The sequence below is a fragment of the Cygnus atratus genome, chromosome 2, assembly GCF_013377495.2.
Source record: "Cygnus atratus isolate AKBS03 ecotype Queensland, Australia chromosome 2, CAtr_DNAZoo_HiC_assembly, whole genome shotgun sequence".
Lineage (NCBI taxonomy): Eukaryota > Metazoa > Chordata > Aves > Anseriformes > Anatidae > Cygnus > Cygnus atratus.
Genome location: NC_066363.1, coordinates 126259648 through 126275595, shown reverse-complemented (window position 1 = coordinate 126275595; position 15948 = coordinate 126259648). Strand labels below are relative to the sequence as shown.

At 38.0% G+C, this 15948-nt stretch overlaps 1 protein-coding gene across 10 annotated transcripts in view; it reads left to right on the top strand.

The window, feature by feature from the left end:
- Positions 1-15948, top strand: part of EYA1 (EYA transcriptional coactivator and phosphatase 1) — a 165867-nt gene that overhangs the window by 73972 nt on the left and 75947 nt on the right. For 8 of the 10 annotated variants that reach the window (XM_035563142.2, XM_035563139.2, XM_035563137.2 and 5 more), the window contains 2 exons: positions 7146-7195; positions 8622-8749. In XM_035563142.2, the coding sequence (XP_035419035.1) occupies positions 7146-7195; positions 8622-8749 (178 nt within the window). Of the gene's footprint in view, positions 1-847; positions 895-7145; positions 7196-8621; positions 8750-10536; positions 10600-15948 lie in introns of those variants that run through there. The other 2 variants (XM_035563145.2, XM_050708738.1) reach the window with 2 other exon arrangements.

The following is a 15948-nucleotide window of genomic DNA, read 5'->3' as shown; positions in this document are numbered from 1 at the left end:
AAGGATATACTAGCAGTGAATAACCACAGATTTTTTTTTTTTTTAAAGAAAAAAGTTGTTTGAATCTATTTATACAAAATAACATTGTTGGTTTGTTTTTTTCTTTATTTTTTTTATTTCATTTTATTTAGTACTTTAGACCTGGCATAGCATGAAGACTTCTTTTTTTTTTTTTTGGTACTGCAAATCATTAGGCTGTTTTCCTCATCATATTTGGACTATGTGTACTGAAAAACTGTAGAAAAATAAGTTACATGAATTGCAAGATACTCTCTACAAAGTGGAAATGCTCCAGAGAGCCCTGGACAAATGTAGTTATTGTGTACGTTATAATGTTTTTTAACATAACGTATGTATTTTTAAAACAGTTCCTTTTGAATTAGGAGCAACTAAAAGTGCTGTAATAGAAATGTATCATAAACCCATTCCAGTTTAATGGCTTACTAATTAAGTTATTTAATTACTTATTGATTGGTAAAAGCTAAGCTTTAAAGAGTTACTGTTACTTAATGCTCAAATTTAACTCTATGCAACCATCTCTCTCTTCTATGGAAATATGTCTAAGGTCTACGGAAAGGGCCTTTGCACAGTTCTAAATATTAAAACTTTAGTAGGTGAGTAGTAATAATTTAAAATACAAATTTGACTGTATTTACGATCATCTTTAGAAGTACAGATATTTCACGTATCTGCGTGGCTTAAACTGTTTAAAAAGTTCCAGACACTTTATTTAATAAATACCTTCAAATTGGAGAAGTCTGGCTTAAATAGTTTTAGCAGACCCTTTCTTTACAAGGTTGCAAGAATCTCAGATATTTGAGAACAAATCTGTTACATATCCAATCAAAACGGCATGTCCGGACGTGCATGCTGCTTGTGTGCTTAAGAGCCTCTGTGAGTATCCTTATTTAGCTTCTCTCATTGATATAATGTTGGTTTAATTCCAGTTATTCTATTAGGACGGCTTTTGTTTAAAGCCGGCTTACTAGAGGGGACGCAGCGACACACAATTAAGCTATTTAAATGAGGAGGGAGCGGGGGGGGGTTGGGGGGGGGTCCCATTACTTGCTCGGGGCGAGGTGCGGGTGGCGGCCAGGGGCGCGCAGCCTCCGCGGAGCGGCAGCCTCCGCTGCACCTCTCCCGGGCCGGGAAGGCTGCCTTCACCTTCAGGGCCGCGTAAGCCTCGCCGCTTTTTAAACCGATAAGGCCGGGACAAGAGAATAGCTGCGGTTTGCATTACAAAAACAAAAACAAAACCCAAAGAGGGGAAAAAAAAAAAAAAAAAGAGAGAGAAGAAAAAGGGGAGTGAGGAGGCTTAGCGGGAGCGGCAGCGTGCCCCCAGGCACTGCCTGGGCAGACCTACGCGGCTGAGCAAACAGGCGGCGGGCCGCCGAGGCTTTGTCTGGCTGCTTTGCGCTGCTTTTTGCGCTGCTTTGCGCGCCCCGCTGCGCCATGGCGGGAGCCGCGCTCTGAGCCCGCCGGCGCGGAAGCAGCGCGCCCCGCCGCTGAGACTGCGCGCCCCCCCCGGCAGCACCGTGAGTACCAGGCGGGAGGCGCGGAAACGGCAGGAGGGGGAGGAAAAGACAGGAAAAAAAAAAAAAAAAAGGAAAAAAAAAAAAGAGGAAGAAAAAAAGGGAAAAAAGAAGAAAAAAAAAAAAGAGAAAAAAGGGGAGAAATTAAAAAAAAAAAGGTGGAAAAAAGGAAAAAAAATAAAAATGAAAAAAAAATAAAGAAAATAGCCTAATTGCAAAACAGCCCCCAGTCCTTCAACGGGATTAACCTGGCGTGAAGGTGCAGGGTTGCTTTCTAGCTGCCGGTGAGAGCAATCCTCGCTTATAAATCACTAGGTATGGCACTTAATTTTGGCCGTGTTTCAGGCTGGGGTTTGCAGGCTTGCCACAAAGCAGATGTTAACATGGGTCTATTTATTGTGTTCAGCCAGGTTTGGGGATTCTCCTGTTTGATTTCCTCGAGTGCTAATGGTTCGTTAAATGTAAAGCCCGTGATGGCGAGACGTTACATGCCGGTGAAGGCAAGTAACACAGGGAGGGAATCTGCAGATCTTTCTAAAAGAGACACGAGAGCGTGAGAAAAATAATAAAAAAATTGGAAGGAAGAATGCATGACAGAGATTTTGACAGCGCTTTCTGAAGCAGGAAATCCTTTTGCTTAATGTGTTTAAATTTTCCAAACACCAAGGAAAACACACAGATCCCCACAGGAGAACTTTTCAAGATGACAGAATAAACATCTACACAAGTGGAATATTTGACGTTTATTGACATTTTAGGTGGCTTATTTAGAACTACGGGCTCAGAACGAGGAAGTTATGTGGCTTTTGAAGTTTCACGAAACTTACTTCTCGCTCTTGAGAGATCGAGAGCCCCAAAACATCCCTGAGTCTGCCTTTCTGTAGGTGTTTTGGACAAACACCAATAAGAGGGATGACTTCCTTTTGCAGTGAAATGTTTATTCTGGAAAAGTAAAGGTGTTAGTGCATTTTCAAGTGTTTCTCAGAAGGCTGGAGGGTTTTTTTTGGTGTTATTTTTATTTGTTTATTTTTAAGCAAGCATTTAAGAATAATGTGCAAGCAGAAGAGTTAATATCTTTCAGAGTAAAAAAAAAATAAAAAAATAGCACATTTCTTGTAGTTTGTTTAAATTTAAACTGATCACAAGCGAAAATTGGGGAAAGAAATGGAAATGGAAACGTTCAGTGCATCCCTGGAAGTTTTGAACATTAGATACCACAGATAAGGAATCTTATTTTCCATCCCACACTGAGACAGTTTGCAAAGCATCTGCCAGGACGCAGGCTACTGGTTTGACATGTAAAATAAATAATGCCTATATGTCTGCATATGTGTGTGTGTGTTGTGTGTAATGTGTGGATATAACACATATACTTTTTAAATACACATAACATAAATACACATATGCACGCCCCATTTTAAACGTTGCTCACAAGCGCATGCAGCGCGGTGTTCAGCCAAGCACCTCCAAGCTGCAGGAGTTTTCCCAAGGCCTGGTAAATGAGCAGCCATCCCCTCGGAGGAGCCCAGCGCAATGACAGGCTGCTTGAGTCACGGTTCGCCTTTGGAGTGAGCAGAAAAAAAAAAAAAGAAAGAAAAAAAAAGAATGAGTAATCATTTTGTTTGAATTTCAATAAGTATGAAATATTTCTTGGTAGCCAAAAAAATCTTGGAGAAGCAGAGAGGCATTCTTAAATGTCTGGTCATAATGGGAGCATTGTCACACTGAGCACTTCTTTCTTAAAAGGGAGACGTTGCTTGTGTTTCCAAACGTTTCATTCATAAGTGTGTGAACTCAGTATGCAGGATAGCACTCTCAGAAGAATTTAAACTAGTAATTAAAAATTAAATAGCTGTAATTATCTGCTTCTGTTTTAAGAAGTGCAATTTGTCTTTGAAGTATCTAGCAAAAGAGTTTTGCCTCCTCACTTATAGTCTAGCAATACGATTATTTAAAGAGTGAAAGTATGATGAAGTTGCATGTGTTGTCAGCAAGGTGCGTTTTTGTAGCCAATTTCTATTTTGGTTTTGGAACGTTTGGGCTGCTGAAACCATTATGTCTGTAGATACTGATTGTGTAGCACTTGTAAGGAAGAAAGGAAGGCTGCTTGAGGAAAAAGTCTCTCTCCCTTCACCCCCTGTTAAAAATGACAGATTTTTTTTCCCCTAAGGAGGAATACTGATTTGAAAATTGCTATTGTCTATGAAATTTGTTTCTTTAAGTAGAAATGCATTTTAAGAGAAAGCTCATGTGCTGGCTATAGTTTTCTGGGCTAACTTCTTATTTTCACTTAGAAAATTTCTTTTCAGCTGGAAAAATGTTTTAAATTATGGCTATTTAAAAAAATTGCTTCTAGCAAGCAAAAATACTGTGGAAAACCTGTAATTTAGACAAGTACCTACATTTTATTTGCTCTGTGCTGCTGAAATTTAGAATCCCTTCCCATTTACAGTTTACTTTTCACAGAACATTATTAACTTTTTGGCTTCATACATGATCTTCTGTCAGATGCTTTTGATTTGTAATTTAGCAAAGTATAATAAACAGTGCAAAAGTCATGAATTTTCCTCCGCATCCTGAGCTCTGTGGTAGGGAAAATGTGATAAAATGTGTACCTTGAGTCTTGTTTGATGATCTCTCAAAGCAAGTTTGCCTTCTGGAAATAATTTCTGGGGTTGAAGAGCATGGTATTAACAGATTTAATGTGGCTATTCAATGGATTGGTGGAGTACTATGTGAGGTTTAACAAAATGAGAGAGACAAATTGAACATCAACAAAACCTACATCTGTGAAGAATTATAAATTTAATTAGAAAAAAGGCAAACTTAAAAGACCTCATTAACTAATCAGAATTTGATGTTACTGATTTAAGATTCTTAAATGGATGAATTTTAAGTAGCCTTGCTATCATTGTCCTTTTTTTTTTTCACATCATGTGCCCATGTAGTGCAATCCATGCTAAACAGAAAGATATGAATGTTACTCACCACAATCAAATTATACGCGGTAATATTTTTCATGTATTAAGGAGAATGTGCATGTCATTTATCATATACGGCATTTTTAGTTTAAGCAGAGTGCAGAGCATAAAGGGTGAGTGACAGCTCCTTTTTCTCTTTCTGATTTTTTTTAATGTGCCCCTTTGGACGGGTAAGGCCATTGCATTTTTTTTTCCAGTTTTTGTTTGATATGTGAGTTATGTTGCAGAACTTAAATTATCCCGAAATCTGTTGGCAAAATGGGAGAATGTACAAGAGCAAGCACACGCCACCCAGAAATGTTTTTATTCTATGAACTAGTCATCATAAGTGTGGTTCCTTACTACATTGTAATTTTGTACTACACATAAAAAACTGAAAGCATGTGAAGTGTAGCATTTTGTAAACTGTAACTAATTTCACTGACATCTGTGTCTAATTGTTGTCTGCATTCGCATTCTTGAGAGTAGATTTATTTTTCCTGGACCACTATGTGGATTCAGCTGACCAGCCTAAGTGAGGATTAGTTGTTTTAAAGTTATTTTGATTAAAGAGTCATTTTTAAATATGGTAACGTGCAACACATGGTTTAAATAATCCTTGAGACACAAAGGAATATATCTAAAGTATGTCTAATGAAAATGAAGATTGTGGATATGAACTTTCACAAATCATAGAGTGTAAGAGGACATATAAGGTATATATTTAATTCTCTGTGAATGAGTTGGGTTTTTTCTAACTTCTCCCATGAAACCTTAAATGAAATGTCTCACTGTAAACACACGTGCACATTGATGTATATATTTGTAAGTGTACGGAAGTTAATATATTTTTTTAATTTGGGTAAATAAAATAGTGAGGATTAAATGTATATTAGAGTTCAGTGAAGTATGAATAATACTGTAGGGCACGTCTGAAAATATCAGTTAATTGAAACATCTATTTTTAAAGGGAAGTTTTTTTCTACCATAAAAGATACATTTTAAAGTATCCTGTGCAAGAGGGAGTGAAGATAGCTCTGTAAGCAAACTTAGTTCTCACCTATAATTTTTTCCAGGTGTTTAGAAGTAACAGCAGAAACATATCCTAAGGCAATCTGCTGCAGTTTTGAGGGTAAAGGATTGAAAAAAACATTAAAACAAAATGCACAGTTTTGAATGTAGCTGCTCATCTCGTTTGATTTGGCATGCTCTGATGTATTGAAAAGCACGTTATGCAGTACTTTAAGTACCCGGTTATAAAAAGATTGATGTTTTTTAGTGTGCATTATTACATGCTTCTTGACATCATTTGTAACGTTATGCATTGCCTGGCTGCCCCTAGCAGTTGTTTACTCTTGCTAGTAGTAATTCTGTCTGTGATTAAAAATAACAAAAAAACTACAGACACATAAGTAGGATTTGCTTGGATGATTTTTATGGCACTTAAAATGCCTCATCTCTCTTGCTTTTGCTCTGTGATCACTTAAGAGATGTCAGTTCAGGTTGAATGGAAACACACATGAAAGATTCGCAGTGCAGACATTAGGATGATACATACCTTTCCCGGATAAGCTTTTGTGTGCTTTTAGGCTACCAGTATCTAGCAGCATATCTTCACCTGAACTTTATCACCTGCTGACAATCCTTACTGGCTGCAGAGAAGAGTCTGTTAGCAGAGCAGCAACGTTTTCCTAATAGGATATGAAAATCTATTACTCACCTGAGTTATAAAAGGAGTCATTTTATTAAACTGGAAAATTATTGCTGGGCTTCCCAGTGGAACCAGATTCCTTTTTCGATGAGTGAGCTCAAGAGGTAAATGCTGCAGTTTCCTAACATTTATTTAGCCAGAAGTGTTCTTTTAAGTCATTTTATCAGAAATCTCATTAGTGACTGGAATTTTTACGAGTAAGACCTTGTGCAATAACATGTGCTTTACTTTAATTCTCTGCGCTTGGTGATGGGCTCATTTTGGAGATGGTTGTGTAACAATGTAGCTCGTATATTGGAGATCTTTACAGTAGACAGACCTCCCTCTTACTCCCCCTTGCCCCCTCAAAAAAATAAAAAAATAAAAAAAAATAGCATCAGCCTTGCTTTGCCCCTCATTTCTGGAGTGTGGTGACTTGTGGGGTCCCCAGAGGAAGGAGGGCTCAATGGCGAAGAGCGGAGGAAGAGGACGGCCAAGGTGATGAGGGCAAGAAGCTGTCAAGAGCTAAGGGGATGGGAGCGAGAGAGAATTCGGGCAGCGGGAACAAAAGGGGAGCTTTAGAGCTGCGGAGGATGCTGGGGGGCTTGGCGCAGAGCGGCTCCCTCCCGCCGCCCTTGGGGGGCTTGCCCTCGCTGGGGTGCGCAGCGGCGGTGCTGGGGGAGGAGTGAGCCCCTCTGCAGCTGTCACGGCCCCTGATGAATCACTGTCCCGGCACTTGGCCGCCGTCCCCAGCGCGGGGAGGAGGGAGAGGGACCTGCCGAGGAAACAACAGGCGAGCCTTCAATTTAAAGACAATATGCCTTTCACCGGCGCCGTGCCCTCCTCCTCTCCTTTTTGGTTTAAAGGACAGAATTGTCATCCGCGGTGATGGTCTTTGTTTAAATTAAGGCCTCGTATGAGAGCGGAGTAATAGAGGCTTCTGTTTGTCTCCCTGGTTTACAGGTGCAGAAGTCCCAAACTGGTTCAGATGTTGCTGTTTCCTCCAGTTGCAGGTAAGGATATGATTGAAAATTGCTATTTTTCTGCAACTTTTTTTTTTTCTTTACCTTCAGGTGATAAGTAAATGTTTATTCTTGTTTTCCAAATGGAGCAGAACAAATAAGCGCAGTAGCTTCTCTTTTATGTGTGCAACAAAGTCTGTCAGCTGTGAGCACGTACTGTTTTTCACTAAATTGTTTTACTTTGTACTAGGTACTGTCTTTTTTAACTCATTGTGGAACCATCTTTTTTTTTGTTTTTGTTTTTTAATCTGCACATTAGTTTAAGCAACAGAATACAAAATGAAGGGTTTGTGTTTAGAACTTGCAATAAAATCTCAGTCAAAATATGAAAACTTCATAGGCGAAATTACACTTACGTTTAAGGATATTTATACCACTATGGTGGAAGGATTTTTTTTATATATAATTTTAATAAGTCTCTAAAAGAGCCTAAGCATTTCTTTTAAACAGAAAATGTGTGGATTCATATGCCTTGGAGGCACTGTAACCTGTGAAATTTCTACTTGGAGCAATTAAAATAAGTACATCAAAAACATTATGAAAAGTTTTAGCTATAAACAAATGAATATGGGGCACTTCATTTATAAGTTTCCCCAACATAAATGAGGGGATATGTCATGGTGGTGAGGTCTATCATTCTTTTTATACAAGGCTATTAACAACACAAATCGGACATACTCAGCTGCTTGTGTGCTGTGTAAATGTTTAATTTTTGCATTGAATCTGAATTGCTCTCCTATTATTTTGACTAAACGACAGCTGCTGAGATACTGCAGAGTGCTAAGGCATACTAACGCCTATATGGATTCGCTGTATGTTGGTCATATCCCTTTTCAATTGGGCACGGTTTATGTAATCCACAAAGCAAACAAGTGAGCAGACATAATAATGTTTTAATGCTGCATTTGTTTCAACGGAAACAGAGGAACAATTAAGTAGTTTGCCAGAGTAAACACATACATCAGGAATATCTCATTCCCTGTCAGTAGATGATAGGTTTCAACAATTGCTTCAAGTGTTTTATTTGGTTTGGAGGCCCATTATATTGCCACTGAATGGTAAATCTTGAAAGCACAGTGTTAATTTGTTGTTAAGAGAATATATGGATTCATATAGTGGTGATTCCATCTTAGTGCATATCTTAAAAATAGAAGGCGACATGAATGTTTAAAGTACGGTACTTTGTATCTACGTTTTATTCTGTTAGAAGCTGCAGTAGTAATTGCCCTAGATGGTCAGTTGTGTGTGGCACGACAAAATGAGTTTAACATTAGAAAAAATCACATTGGGAGAAGCTGTTCATTTTTTACTAAATGTGTTGAGGATGTCAATTAAGAGAGGGCTGCATGTCATACTGGTAATTCCTCTGTAATCCAGATTGAACATGTCACTAAAACTAGACACATCTTGTTTTCAGGTCTATGGAAATGCAGGATCTAGCCAGCCCACATAGCCGACTAAGTGGTAGTAGTGAATCCCCCAGTGGTCCAAAACTTGATAACTCTCATATAAATAATAATTCCATGACACCCAATGGCGCAGAAGGTGAGCTACTATTTTTTTAGTGTTTTGTAGTTTGTGCTTTCTCCTTGCTGCATCACTGCTCTTGCAGTCAGTAAACTATGTAGAGAAAAATGTTTTACTATTTAAGGTAGTATGTGTTTATGTAATGCAGTGTATAAATCTGATGTTCAGTGTTTATCAGCAGTTACTATTATCAAGTTTCAGCAATAGCTTTCATTCCTGTTATATATTCCTTTCACCTAGTTTGAATGGACTGAGCAGGTAATATGTGCAGAGCTTAAAAAAAATCCATAAAACCTGAAAGGCTAGTTTAGTGATGAGGAGAAAGGAAGTGTTTACAGTTGTCGTACTGCAAAATGCAATCTTTCAGTCTTTTTCCCTATTTCAGTATTTTTTTCATGTTCACACTTTTAGCAAGCTCCTAAGGCTATGAAAGTTTTGTCAAATAGGCTAATAAAACTGAGTGTTGAAATTTCCTAGGGCTAGCTTGCTGCTCTGATGGAGTAGCCAAAATTCAAACAGGTGTAGTAATTCAATGGGGTAAACTGATACCTATTTTTCAAGCAGCAGTCAGCCAGTTGATAAGTTATGTTTGTTCTCAGTAGAATACTAACAGCAGAACAACTGAACTGCTTTGTCAGTAATGACATATAATGAAATACAGAAGGATTTATATAATAAGCAGTGAAAATACTCTTTCCTGTGACATTTCTATGGCTATAGTAGGAGTGATCATACATGATGTTTGGCTAGCTTTGTGGACAGTGTTTTTAATGCATTACTTGAAATTAGGCATGCATTTTTAAATAAAACTTTTCAATATAAATTTAGAGTTAAAATATTGTTGTAGCAAAGAAATGCCTTTTTTTCCCCTTTAAAAACTGTGTCATGTTAGTGCTGTCAGACTGTTGAGGATTGTGGACATGCATTGCATTCTTCCAGGAAAGGCACATGTCAATCAAACAGATGTCATCCCCCCTCAATTCCCCAAACATCTCTGTTATTCATTCTAATTGGAGTCCTCTGTAGTGGGGAGGGTTTATGGGTTATCAGATTAACAGGCTTTTGTGCCAGAGTTGTGTATAATTTACTTTTTGTTATTGCTGTAAAACTATTGCTGTAATCAAAATTTAAGCCATTAAAAAAAAAAGTATTTTTTTAAAGAATAAATAAAGTACTAAATGTGTTAATGTAGTTTAAGAAGAAAAATATTTCATGTCCACAGATGAGTCATCTTTGTTTTTAATGCCAATTATATTTTTGTATCATATTATCAGGTATATACCAGTTTTGATACAGGATAAAATTGGTCAACATTTTTGAATTAAAATCTCTCTTACTTGCTAAAGCCTTTGCAGTAAACCTCACTAGCTTTTGTACCTTATATGTAGCTTGAATGTTCTCTAGCACAAAAATATGACGTGTTTCTTGAAACACAGAAAGACACCCACCATCTGGACAGACTTCTTAATAGCTGTTGTGTGTAGGCTTACATTCTGAAAAATTGGGTGCTTAATATTACTTTGTCAGGAAATTAGTTAGATACTGTATCTATTCATGCACTAACCTCATGTAGCAAATAATTCTGGAAATTATATCCCAACTTCTCAGTATGTATTGGAGTTTATTTAAAAAAAAAAAAAAAAGTAAATTAAAACAGAGTAACTTATTTTTCCTGTTGTTAGAATTTTAAAGTGCAGGCTTATTGATTTTGGATGAATTCTACCAAGAAAGATAAAGTGTGAAATACATGTTTAACTTCTGAGATGAAGCCAAATGGTTTTCTTTTGTTTGCAATTTTCCCTCAGGTGACATGACTCTCCTCAGCACTGCAGACTGGTTACTAAGTGCTAGCACACAGACCGCTGCAGGTTTGTGGAGCTGTGGTGGACACACCAGAAGTGTGCAGTCAGCATGCGTTGTAAGATGTTGTCCAGAAAGTGTCCCGAGAAATAGTTTGTGCTCGGTGATTCCAGTCAAAACATTCAAAATTTCAAATTCCTGTCTCTGATTGTTCTTACATGGCACATAATGAAAAGTTTTGAAAAAAACATAATTGAATCATTTATTTCTGAATTAGATGTGTTCCAAGAAACAAAATTTGTGAGCCTAAGAATCTAAAGGTGGAATTTGGCTGTTAATCTGTTTGATGTTGACAAAATGTTTCTTTTGGGTTCCTTGAGCTGCTACACAGGCTTAAGAAAAAATCAAGTGTCGGCAGCAAGAGTTTCTACTCTTTTTTTTTTTTTAATGAAGGATGCAATTTTTATTTTTATTTTTGAGATTCTTTAAGCAGAACCCTGCTGAAACACAAATGACAGACTGAAAGGATGCAGCCGTATGGCTTGCCAAGCACTTTTCTTACACCGCTGCGCCTTGGTTTGCTTGTTTGTTGCACGTGGAGTGGAGATGCGGGTTGCTGAACATTCACATGTTAAATATAATACGTGAAACCAATTTCTGATCTACTACACACTCATGCTCACTAGCATGAAAGAGCCCTCCTTTTCTGGCATAAAGGACCTCCGTGTGAGTGTGAAACAGGGCCTCCAGCTATTTGCATGTTATAAATGTGTTGTAAAGATATGTTAAATTTGATTTGACTATGGGTGTGATTTAGGCAGGTTTCCATACCCCAAAGTACAGGATATGTTCACTAGATTAGGAAAAAGAAAAAAAGGAGGGGAAAAAAAAAAAAAACTGTCCCAAAGAGTGAAATGGCCCTGTTTCAAACAAATGTACATTAATTCCTCTAAGGCACATTTTCAGACTTGTCTCTTATTGATGTTGTTCTACAAGAGGATGTGGTTGGAAGATAGCTCACTATCATTAGCTAATATTTTTAGCTTCACACTTAGTGGTAAATTTTCAAAGCACTGAATGGGGATCTACGTATGTGATTGAGTCTGAGTTTAATCTCTGTGTGCAGCTTTGATAGAATAACTCTTTGTGTGCTTAATTTCCTCTTGGTAGAACAAAATTGCTGTGGTGTAGAACTGACCAGGTAGTGTTGGCCAAGGAACACAGCTGAAGATTTTTTTTATTTTTTTTTTTAGGTAACTGTTATGTAGTTCCTTCTCTCTATAGATTTTTAAACAAGGTGGATTTGCAACTTTGCTTTTCAGGTAGCAATTTCTCATCAGGTTTCTTTTAGAACATAGTGATTTCTGTAAATCAAACACCATTCATTTAAGTTTGTTGCAAACCATGAGATGGTCTTCATAGCTCTGGATACATGCATGGTGAGGGGAAAATAAATCTCCTTAATATCTTGAGTAGAAAAGTCATAACCAATAATAAGTAATTACATTGCTGGTGCTTGGGTGGTTAACTCCTTTTCTCTGGGCCAGTTCAGGCAGCATGGTCTTCAAACCAGTAATGGGGAAGTAACAGGGAAATTACAGATCTTGATCAGTCAGAAATTTCTCAGGAACAAATGCAGGAGAGTAACACTAAAATGTTTGACTAAAGACACTCAGCAAAAGCAGTCCTGGCATGCCACCATGGAGGTTGATGATATAAGTAATGTACTGTTTGAGTTTTCCACGATCTCTTTAAGTGTTGTTCCACAGAATACCCTCTGTTGTAGGCAACAGCAGATGCTCAACGCTATTAAAAATTTGGCCCTGTATGACTTGTCTAAGAAAATCTGTAACAGAGTAGAGAATTAAAGTAAGGCTTAAAACATTCACAGTCGTGTCTTACCTCTAAACTTCCTTTGTCAGTAAATTGCTCTGGTGGGTTGATACTAAAGGACTCCAAGAAACAATAACAACAGAAGCTAAAAATTGACATTTTTAATTTATTTTTTTTTTATCAGACGGCTAGTGGCTACTCCAACAATGGTGCCCATTTGGGTAGAAATGTACTAAGAGGAGAAAGGCTGAGAGTAATGTAAAAAAAAAAAAAAAAAAAAAAAAAAAAAAAAAGCTGTTTTCAGCTGAAAAGCTGTTTTCTACAGTGGACAGCCATATTCACTTTGTACCTACAGTGATCTTTACTTTTATCTTAAGAACGTAAATCAGTTCTGATGGATTACGTATAGGAAGAAATATCATGAAGATGTTTTGTTCAACTGGAATGGAAAAGAATAAATGAAGATTGGGAGAAGGAGACATGATTCCAAGCAACTACCAGTCATTTACATTAAGAGTATAGAGCTGCATCTACCCTTGTTTCTTAGTGTTCAGAAGGATGAAGAGAAGGCATTTTCAGATCAAGTAGGAAGGGAAAATGGATAACAAATTGAAGATCAGATTTTCAAAGATACATAGGAAGGAAGGCTTCAAAGAGAGTTGGACATCAAAATTCTTTTGGAAAAAAAAGGGCTCTTGCTCTTAAGTACCTGCTGCAACATGAGAATCGGATCCCACACAAAGGCATTCAAAGTTCCCCACTATGTGAAGAGGGCTGGCCATTAGAAAGGTTGTCTTAAGTCTAATGAATAGAAATCCATCTTCAGGGTTTCAGAAGCACTGGATTGTATGTTTGCTGGCTAGTTGGTATATTATAGAATTCAGAAAAATTATTTCACCATTTTCTGAAGTTATGGTGTAGTAAAAGATTAAAATCGTAAAATCAAAAGATTAAAATCAAGAGTGGGTATGTCCTGGTAGTTGTTATGGAACACACTGACGTAGCTTTCTGAAAGTAAACAATATGTTGAATATTCAATGTAATTTTAATGATACTTTGTAGCACTCAAAATAGCCTTTCAGTATTGCAGTCAAGCTTTCGCATTGGCAGTGATTTTCTTATTTTTATTTTTTAGTAAGTAATAGTTATTTATTTTATGCTGTAGGGTGCAAAGTTTTAGTAGGTGATGACAATCAGACAAAATGTTCCTCCTTTAGGAGGTGCTTGGCTTCTGATATCTTTTAGTTGCTCATTTCTGGAGTTTCTGCCAATCATATATGCTGACATTTCTATACATGTGTTTGTGATAAAGATCTTGATGGTATAAAAATTGTAATTGATGCAGTGGTACCTCCACATTTGGACACCATAGAATAATATAGACCTATAAGGGTGAATCTAATACTCGCATTTCTTTAGAGTGTTAGTATCATGAACAATGGATGCTAACTTCTTTACTTCTCACTGGAAGAGCACAAGAAGACAGTTGTATGTCTGGAGGAAACACTGCAGTAGTCCCAGGCCAACCAGACTGGTAAAAGTAATCTGGATGTCCGTAGGGACTGGTAATTATTCTTCAACCTGCTGCCACTTACGGAGCATAAAAACAAGATACACATCACTCTGACTGTTTATATGAAGGCAATAGGATAACTTGGACTACCTTTTTCTTCCCTGCTCTTTACTTTTTTTTTTTTTCCTGCTGTATTACATTGGCTTCCTTCCAGACTCTTTGTCTTATCTGTGCTTTTGTTCTCCAGCTTCGCCAAGAGTCCTCCTGTCTCTTCTGAGCACTTGTAGAATAATGCTCTATTATTCCTCTTTCCTAGTTTTCTGGCCAGGGAAACAACTTTTCTACTCACTTGTTGGCTCAGGCCAGCAATTCCCATTGCAAGGTCTTGAGTGAGGAGGAGACTAGCATAAATAAATATTCATGCATTTATTGTTTTTTCATCATGTATGTGCATCTGGTTTTGGAGGTTTCACCATTTTCCCCCATAACATTTCCCTGAAAGAAAGAACTTCTTTTAAATGAAAAGTCAGTCACAAGACTGGTTCCCAGATCCATTTAAGGGGAAAAATACCCCCACTCCCCTCGGTCCTGCCCCCCTCCCCCCCCCCCCCAAAAAAAAAAAAAAAAAAAAAGAATCTTTAACACCATTTATTTATGCAAGCTGCTCATAAAGACATCTGCAACACCTGCCATTCCTGACTGTGGATGGAGCATGATTGTGTGAGAACACCCTTTGAGTGTGCCTGGGGATCCCAGAGCCCTACTGGCACAGTGACTTTGCTCAGGCCACAGGATATCAGGAGCTGCAGGATGATAAGAACCCATCAAGATGTTTGCTGCTTCACTAAAAACTGTAACACATCCACAATTGCACAGTGTAAGATAGAAATATCATACATATGGGCAGTAATGCAGAAGAAAAGGAAATCCAGCCCATTCTTTTGGTGTGCATTCCAGGGAACAGGACTAAGGCATTTAAGTCTAGACTAAGATCACACCTTAATAGGGTGATATCTGAAAGGCCTTAGCAACTTCAGGGACTTGTGACACTTAAGATGATCTAGCACTTACATTTGTATCTTGTAGTCTTCTGAGGGGTTTTGCTTATCATAGGGGAAAAATAAGCATGAAACTTGGTCACACTTCAGCGTTAGCCATCATCTGGCCCCTGGCCAGTGAGTGCAGAAACTTGGAGAGAGGTTCCTGTGCCACCTGGTTTGATTAGACAAGCTAGGGAGTTTCCTGCTACTGCTGAGTAGAGGGGAACACAGTCTGGTGTTATCCTTCTTTGTCTGGATGAATTTGGCTTTAAGTCTGGCGGTCCTGGAGTTCAGACCCTGGCCAAATGTAATGGATATTATTTCCTACTTATGAAAGGCCCTATGTAATTTGTCATTCGGCTTCTGCCTTTGTGTCTCACTCATATGTCTTGTACACCTAAATGACGGAGCAGCCTTGACTTCTCTTGATGTTCTGTCTTCTCTGGAGGCCCTCTATGTTTTCAGAAGGTAGCTGAAGACAGCCTTCTTTGCCATTAATGACTGTAACTATAATGTTGTGTGGTCATTACATCTGTCTTTGGTTAAAGAGTCCAGATATTTTACGCACACAGCACACATTATTACACGTGTAGGGGAGTTTCAATGGCCAGGAATTTAGGAAGGAGAAAAATAAAAATAAAATTAAAAAAAAAAAAACAGTCCGTAACTCTAAAAGGGTTGTTTCTGGGTATATGCCACCTCTGTTTGGAAAGGACAGGTGATACAATCGTTTGGTATAAACTGACATGTGAGTGTCAAGGGGTATGAATATTAGATCTAGATAGTCTCATCTCCTAACTGTAATGAATGGAACCATGTTAACCCGTGGGTGTGCTCCTCAGATGAATATTGAGGTTAAATCTTGATTAGCAGCTACAAATACTGTCACTGTATGAAAGTTAACAAGAGCAAGTGCTGGATTTTGCACCTGGAATGAGGTAATCCTGCATACACATATAGACTGGGTAATAAGAGGTTGGAGAGCAGCCTCATGGAAAGGGATCTATGGGGTTTGGTTAATGGCAAGTTGG